The sequence below is a fragment of the Somniosus microcephalus genome, unplaced genomic scaffold (genome assembly GCF_052327205.1).
Source record: "Somniosus microcephalus isolate GS21.2 unplaced genomic scaffold, FLI_Smic_1.0 scaffold1433, whole genome shotgun sequence".
Lineage (NCBI taxonomy): Eukaryota > Metazoa > Chordata > Chondrichthyes > Squaliformes > Somniosidae > Somniosus > Somniosus microcephalus.
Window position 1 is genome coordinate 20,911 of NW_028226620.1, and position 8,779 is coordinate 29,689.

An 8,779-nucleotide genomic window follows, 5' to 3' on the forward strand; every position below is an offset into this window, starting at 1 on the left:
TGAGGGAGGAGGACCATCAGTTGCTACATACAGTGCATAAATAAAGGCTCAAGAAAAGACATGGTTGAGAAAAGGCCACTTCTTTAGGAATTGCTGCCTCAAAGCAGAAGGGATTACCATAATAGCAAGTATACTTTTACACTGGCAAGCAGTCTGGGATATCCTGAGGATGTGATCGGGCACTATAAAATTGCAAGCTCTTTCTTTCCCTAAACCTTGCAATGTCAGCCCAAGTATTCATTACAGCAATTAAAGGGAATTTGGATAATTTTTCTCGGATGTTCCCGATGGCGGGGAGTCCAGAACCAGGAGTCACAGTCTAAGGATAAGGGGTAAGCCATTTAGGACTGAGATGAGGAGGAATTTCTTCACCCAGAGAGTGGTGAACCTGTGGAATTCTCTACCACAGAAGGCAGTAGAGGCCAATTCATTAAATATAGTCAAGAAGGAGTTGGATATATTTCTTAAGGCTAACGGGATCAAGGGATATGGGGAGAAGGCAGTGACAGGGTACTGAATTTGGATGATCAGCCATGATCTCATTAAATGGCGGAACAGGCTCGAGGGGCCCAATGGCCTACTCCTATCTTCTATGTTTCTCGTACACGTTTAAAGAAAAATGTGACAGGGCATTATGTAACTCCTAATGTAGGAGTACGTACATAAATGTAGACACAGTCAGAGGACTTCATGCTATTGCATCAGGTTGCATTGCTAGATTTGCGCACAGCAAAGTTCCACAAAACATACTTCCATTAATTTCCACCCAATCTACAAACAATTCCCACCTTTGGGGGAGAAACAAAGCCAAGCATTCATCCACATTAACTAGGTTTCTTGCGATAGCCAGATGCAAACTACTATAGAAGATAGATTATGAAAGTAAACTAGCAAAAAATATAAAAACAGATAGCAAGAGTTTCTACAGTTATATAAAAAGAAAAAGGGTGTCTAAAGTGAATGTTGGTCCCTTAGAAGACGAGACTGGGAAATTAGTGGTGGGGAACATGGAGATGGCAGAAACGCTGAACAAGTATTTTGTATCAGTCTTCACAGTAGAGGACACTAAAAATATCCCAACACTGGACAAACAGGGGGCTATGGGGGGGGGGAGGAGCTAAACACGATTAAAATCACTAAGGAGATGGTACTCGGTAAGATAATGGGACTTAAGGCGGATAAATCCCCTGGACCTGATGGCTTACATCCTAGGGTCTTGAGAGAAGTAGCGGTAGGGATTGCGGATGCATTGGTGGTAATTTTCCAAAACTCCCTGGATTCAGGAAAGGTCCCAGCAGATTGGAAAACTGCGAATGTAACGCCCTTATTTAAAAAGGGAGGTAGACAAAAGGCTGGAAACTATAGACCAGTTAGCCTAACATCTGTGGTCGGTAAAATGTTGGAGTCCATTATTAAGGAAGCAGTAACAGAACATTTGGATAAGCATAATTTAATCGGACAGAGTCAGCATGGTTTTATGAAGGGGAAGTCATGTTTGACAAATTTGCTCGAATTCTTTGAGGACGTAACAAACAGGGTGGATAAAGGGGAACCAGTGGATGTAGTGTATTTGGACTTCCAAAAGGCATTTGACAAGGTGTCACACAAAAAATTACTGCACAAGATAAAAAAAAAAAATCACAGGATTGGGGGGTAATATACTGACATGGGTGGAAGATTGGCTATCTAACAGAAAACAGAGAGTTGGGATAAATGGTTCGTTCTCGGGTTGGCAATCAGTAACCAGTGGTGTTCCGCAGGGGTCAGTGCTGGGACCCCAATTCTTTACAATCTATATTAACGATTTGGAGGAAGGGACCGAGTGCAACGTATCCAAGTTTGCCGACGATACAAAGATGGGAGGGAAAGCAGTGAGTGAGGAGGACATAAAAAACCTGCAAAAGGACATAGACAGGCTAAGTGAGTGGGCAGAAATTTGGCAGATGGAATATAATGTTGGAAAGTGAGGTTATGCACTTTGGCAGAAAAAATCAAAGAGCAAGTTATTATCTAAATGGAGAGAAACTGCAAAGTGCTACAGTACAAAGGGATCTGGGGGTCCTGGTGCATGAAACACAAAAAGTTAGTATGCAGGTGCAGCAGGTGATCAGGAAGGCCAATGGAATCTTGGCTTTTAATGCAAAGGGGACGGAGTATAAAAGCAGGGAAGTCTTGCTTCAGTTATACAGGGTACTGGTGAGGCCACACCTGGAATATTGCGTACAGTTTTGGTTTCCATATTTAAGAAAAGATATACTTGCTCTCGAGGCAGTTCAGAGAAGGTTCACTCGGTTGATTCCGGAGATGAGGGGGTTGACTTATGAGGAAAGGTTGAGTAGGTTGGGCCTCTACTCATTGGAGTTCAGAAGAATGAGAGGCGATCTTATCGAAACATATAAGATTGTGAGGGGGCTTGATCGGGTGGATGCGGTGAGGATGTTTCCACTGATGGGTGAGACTAGAACTAGGGGGCATAATCTTAGAATAAGGGGCTGCCGTTTCAAAACTGAGATGAGGAGAAACTTCTTCACTCCGAGGGTAGTAAATCTATGGAATTTGCTACCTCAGAGAGCTGTGGAAGCTGCGACATTAAATAAATTTAAAAAGGAGATAGACAGTTTCCTAGCTGATAAGGGAATTAGGGGTTACGGGGAGCAGGCAGGGAAGTGGACGTGAGTCTAGGTTCGGATCAGCCACGATCCTACTGAATGGTGGAGCAGGCCCGAGAGGCCATATGGCCTACTCCTGCTCCTACTTCTTATGTTTTGAAATGAGTACTGCATTCAACCGCCACACAACTGTGACATTTCTTTCAGTGTAACATAGGCTCATTTCGACTGTTTGAGCCACATATATGATCAGTGGGCTGGACTCGGGGTCATATCCTTAGCTGGCAAGTTGAAAGCAACAAACATCCACTGTTAAAGACACTCCACACGACTGCGTCTTCCAAATATAATGTTGCGCAAATTTATAACAAAAGAAATCTAGTGCAACGTATAAAAGAAAGCTACAGGAAACTCTCGTTTAAACGACACCTAAATATCCAGAATTCTCTAATAACCGGCAAAATTCATACTCCGAAAACAACACCTCAATAACCGGAAATGTTGCCGAGTCCGAGTCTCCCGCGGTGGTCAGTGGGGGTAGTTCTCCAAACTGCCACTACTCGGCTTCTTGGCGCTGTCGGAAGTTTCTTCCGATCCGAACACCTCAATAACTGGAAATGTTGCCAAGTCCGAGTCTCCCGCAGTGGCCGAGTTAGTCAGTGGGGGTAGTTCTCCAAACTGCCACTACTCGGCTTCTTGGCGCTGTCGGAAGTTTCTTCCGATCCGAACACCTCAATAACTGGAAATGTTGCCAAGTCCGAGTCCATTTAACACAACATTCTGTAGGCGAGTCCCCAATTATACTGCACATTTCTTGATTTTTAAATTTTTGTTTGTTAAAAATAGCCTCGGTAGATATATCTCTCCGTTATCCAGAATTTTTAATCAACCGGCACCATCCCGGTCCCGTCGGTGCCGGATACCAAAGAGTTTCCTGTACTAGGGTTTAAAATTAGCTGCTATGATAGCACAGTAAAACAAAGGGTTACAACAGATTGTCCATGTTTATTTAAAATTAGCTGCTATGACAGTTGAATCGTTTTCAGTGAAAAAGATCAGGTCGTCTGTTGACAACTATGGGCAGATTTCCCAATCATAGCCCAATTAAAACTAATTTGATTTCATCAACTGCCATTTCCTCGACAATGCAATGGGAATTGTCTAGCATAATTCTATAATTACACGACAAAAGGGCACAATTTTCTTGCCAGTGACTCGTTCACTAAATATGGTAAGCTAAATATAGAAAATATTGCTACCTTTTCCTTGATGTTGTCGTTGGCTCCTCCTTGGGCCATCACGGCTTTGGATCTAGTGTCAAACACGACTCCAGTGGGATCTGTTCAGGAAAGATTTACAGAATTATAATCTTCTATCTCTTTCACTGATCTCACTGGAATTCCAACACACAGATACAGGCAGAAACAGTGAAGAACAAAATATAGAAGGGAGAGAAGTTGCCACAATCAGTGAACCACATTCTAAGTGGCTGGATTTAATCAAGTTTAAATAGAAATTATTCTCTTTCAGATCTAACAATTTAAAAAAAATGCAAAAGATGCTGTAAAGGGACTTTTCTCTTTGCTGTGACACAGACGTCTCTATCTCTAAAATCTCCTTAATAAGAGCAGTCCAACTGCCCCAAGAAACTTATTCTCTGAACTATGGGAAGCTTCCAGGAAATAAAAAAGGAGCATTTTAAAGCATGCTCCTCCCGCTCAAATAATCCCAATGCAATAAGGACTCACTCATCTGTGAAGTATTGGAGCAAGTTTGCCAATATTGGGGGAAGCAAGTGAATCAACTGCTGAGCTTGGCAAAAGGAGGCTTCTTAGAGTTCCTTTTGGTGTCCTTGTTTGAGCTCCTTGAACTCTGGTGTGAAGGCCTTCCTTTACCGGGCAGATCACCCTTGACTGGGATAGCTTTGGAGGTACTGCTGGTACTTCTCAAAAGCTTTAACAACTGCTCAAAAGTTGCTTTGTAAATACATTCTTCCCAGTAAAAATATTCAGCAAGTTTTGCCTAGTTGTGACTGAAGTTCCAATCAAGTGGAGAATGCATCTCAGCACCATGAATTCCCAATAAGAGCGCCTTTCCTGTTACAGGGAAGTGTTACTGTAAACTTCAGATTAGATAAAAAGGGCCACATTTCAGCCAACAGAATATTGAAAACAATTGAACAGTCTCTTACAACCTCACAACTTCCAAGAAACAAAGTTGCCACGTGGAATGTTCTGTATTTCATTGTGTTCATGCTACTTGAGGTTTTGATTAGTGCTGTTTGTGTGGCTTTTCACCTGGCCTATGAAACACTTTCAACTGTTCAGAAGCACCTCGTTCATAGAACAAACATTCAACGTGTCGATCTTAATCAATGTAAAATCTAAATGTACAGCTTTAAGTTTGAATAGAACACATTGTATATTAGTCCTCAGTATAATGAGGAACACACTGGCCCTTAAAATCAAGGTTGTGATCCTTGAATGTAATAATCCTGCAGCCCGCACTAGAGAATCAAGTTATAGCACAGGCATTGGACAAGTACATAGAAAAGCTACTTTGCAGTGATGCAGAGTGCAGAACACACCAGTTAATGTGAACATTTTGCTAAAGAAAATTTTCCTAAGATTACTGATCATTACCCAGGACCATGGGACAGTCGGGTGTATAGCAGTTTAGTCTGGAGCTGCCAATTTATTTTTCTCTATACAGTTATCTCCCTCTTTTAGGCATTTGTATACCACACGGGGCTTCGATGAGGAAGTGAACTGCACACTGCCACCTGGCTAATGGTAGTGCGGCACACATGCATGGTATTTATCATCATCTTCTTAGGCAGTCCCTCGGAACCGAGGATGACTTGCTTCCACACTAACGATGAGTTCTCAGGTGACTGATGAGTCCAATGCGGGACCTACAGTCTCTGTCACAGGTGGGGCAGACGGTGGTTGAAGGGGCGGGTGGGTGGGGTGCTTGGGTTGACGTGCGCTCCTTGCGCTTGCTCCCGGCGAAGAGACTCGATGTGTTCGGCGCCTTCCCGGATGCTTCTCCTCCACTTTGTGCGGTCTTGGGCCAGGGATTCCCAGGTGTCGGTGGGAATGTTACACTTTTTCAAGGAGGCTTTGAGGGTGTCCTTGAAGCGTTTCCTCTGCCCACCTGGGGCTCTCTTGCCGTGTTGGAGCTCCGAGTAGAGCGCTTGTTTTGGGAGTCTCGTATCGGGCATGCGGACAATGTGACCCGTCCATCGGAGCTGATCGAGCGTGGTCAAAGCTTCGATGCTGGGAATGGTATTTATACCCAATTCTTTATAGGCAAGGAGTGGAGGGGAGGAAGTGAGAGGTCTGAGTGCCAGGAACCACCATCTGCCTGGAAGCTACTTCTTCTTAGGTTGAACAGAATTCCATTTGAGACACATATACCCCTCATTTCCCTCCCCCCCCAGACTACAGTTGTTTCTATCCGTAAAGAGGACCGTAGCAAGGTGAAAACGAGAGGAATCCAGCCAACATAGTAGGTTTCACTTTATACAAGATTGTGCAGCATTATAGGGTTCAGGGGGAATGCAGTTACATTGCTTTCAGTAATTATTGTAAGGCTCTGGAATTAGTGCTATGCCACCGGCGGGCCTCATGAAGTAGTTATAGGTTAGAGGAGTATCTGGCTAAATCTTGGATTTTATCTGGCTTGTGTAAGCCAGCTCCAAGATCCATGTACAGGTTGCTGGGAGACTCACTGAACCAATCTCCCTCGAAACATCAGTGAGGGAAGGCCGTCCACTATCAACCACCCTATTCAATATCTTTATCAATGATGCGGTAGATGGTATCATAAGGAATGGCCTTCGAGTGTCTGTTCCAGGCACTTGATAGTATTTCAGTGCTTCTTTTTGCACATTCACATGACATTTTTCTGTCTGTTGTCTTAGTGGAGGTGTTAACTCATTTAACACCCGTGTTTAAATAGTGAACAGAGGAATGTCATATGAACATGTGAACCATTGGTCCACCAGTATAAACAGTAAATTCTAGGGTTGAACCGTCAAAAAAATAGAATTCATAGAAGAAAATTGCAATGTCATCACTGCTTTGCACCAAAGTGATTGAAATTTTTTTTTTTTTTTTTTTTATAAATATAATTTTTTTTTAAATCCTATACAAGAAACAATTTATGATTTCTTGTTAAATTGAGAAAGCAAATGAACTGAGCCAACACCCAAACGGCACCACACCTCAGGGCTGAAAGAGAGGGAAAGTAAATGAAAGAGCGCTTAGGTGACACTAAGCTCGCGTTTTAAAAGGCCTGAAGCTGTAAGAGGAAGGAACGAAGTTCCACAATTGAATGTTCCAGGAAAAGAATGTTATCGTGCGAGACTGTGCAGCGAGTCTTAATTACAACACATTTGGGACAATCGGGTGGTTGGGGAAATAGAGCATAGGCTAGCATATCTGCAGCTTAGTTGGAATAAGAGGGGAAAAGCGCAGGCGGGCATTGACTTTTCAGGAGAAGAGACAGACACACTTGTGCTTTCTAAAAAGTTAAGATTTTTTTGAGAGGAAAACACATGTTTAGCACAGAAGACACCAAGCTTCTTGGATGCAGCTTTAGCAACAAAGGAGTAGGTGGAAGTCCATTTGGGGTCCACCTTGAAGTATCCCGTTTTGGCTTCTGCTTAGCTGGATATAGAATTTGTCCACAATAAACAAAATAGATCTAAAGTTTCTAACTTATGAAGAAGTCACACATATGAATATAAATCTGAAGCTTTAAATACAAGGCAGCTGGGCTATAAGAGATGTCTTAAGAATATGTGAAGAAGTTGGTGAGGGAGTGCTTTGTGTGTTTAGTAGCTCCATAAATATACAGCATGTACCAAATCAGTGGCCCATGTAATCCAGATATTCAGAACCAAGAAAAATGGAGACATAAATCAAGGAATCACAGACCAGTAATGCAGAAAATACTCAACGACGTTTTACGAGGTGCTATTAATTTTCATCTGAAGTGCACAGTAGCCCGAAGTGGAAGTCAGCATGGTTTCCGAAACAATAAGCCATATTTCATAGATCGATTGAAATAATTTGAGAATGTAACTCGAGTTAGGAGAGAAAACACTCAGTGGACAGATACATTTGGTTTTTCAGAAAATATTTACTAAATTTCTGCACTGATCTTAAATATAAATGTGCGTGGAATGAACCACAAAATAGCTGTATTGAAATCTAGCTTTAGCGATGGTAAACAGATGAGGGTCAGAAAAAAACGTGCTTCTCTTGAAGAGTATTAGATGCAGAAATGCATGAAATGTTTTCTGAAAATCCAAGTGCATTGTATCCATAAGGAATACCTCATCTCATTCGCTTTCACCAAGTAATGTGGTCAGACAACTAGTATAGGGAAGAGCACCGTCGCTGAAAAGGCTCCACAGTAAAATGGCTAATATCAAATGGCTATTAATGTAGAAACAAAAAGTAATGCGTACCGGTAAAGGTAGCAGCTTGGCGGGTTGTTGCTACTTTGAAGTGGACTGGCAAATTTGGGGATTGGGTGAAGAAAGTGCTAAATATGGAAAAAGAAAAAGGTCTGGTTATGATTATCAAGCATTGAAAGTATCCAGAGACCATAGAGCACATATACCAGAAACGCTGTTTACGGAGGTCACGGACCATCATCAAAGACCCTACCCACCCCAGCCACAGTCTGTTCGCCCTCCTACCATCTGGGAGACGCTACAGATGCATTCGTACCCGAACGACCAGATTTAGGAACAGCTTCTTTCCCAGGGCTGTCATCCTACTGAACTCCACAAATAAACTCTAAAGCCTGCACATCTGCCAATGCACTTCATTATGTTTATGTATTTACAAGCTAAATGAATGTTGAATGTTTAAATGTCTTAATCAAAATGTACACTCTCGGGAGCCGCAAGCCTACATTTCGTTGTACTGCACTTGTGCACTAACAATGACAATAAAGTTGATTATTATTAGAATGTGAGGCCATTCAAGAGTAAATGTGTTCTGGATGCCCCTCAAAAGACATTTTGATGGCAAAACGAAACAGGTTATTTTAACCTTGTATAATTCATTGGTACGGCTAAGTTTGGAATCGTGTACAATTTTTCTATCTTCAAAAGGTCATTGCTTTGATTGGGGGTAGTTCCAGAGAACTGA

At 42.3% G+C, this 8,779-nt stretch overlaps 1 protein-coding gene across 1 annotated transcript in view; it reads right to left on the reverse strand.

The window, feature by feature from the left end:
- Positions 1-8,290, reverse strand: part of LOC147080560 (spermatogenesis-associated serine-rich protein 2-like) — a gene marked incomplete at its 3' end in the record, with an annotated part of 28,083 nt that extends 19,793 nt beyond the window's left edge. Inside the window, exons 1-2 of the mRNA XM_085981157.1 lie at positions 8,089-8,290; positions 3,869-3,948 (exon numbers count right to left, since the gene is read on the reverse strand). Coding sequence (XP_085837283.1) covers positions 3,869-3,948; positions 8,089-8,278 — 270 coding nt within the window. The remainder of the gene's footprint in view (positions 1-3,868; positions 3,949-8,088) is intronic.
- Positions 8,291-8,779: the final 489 nt, after the last annotated feature.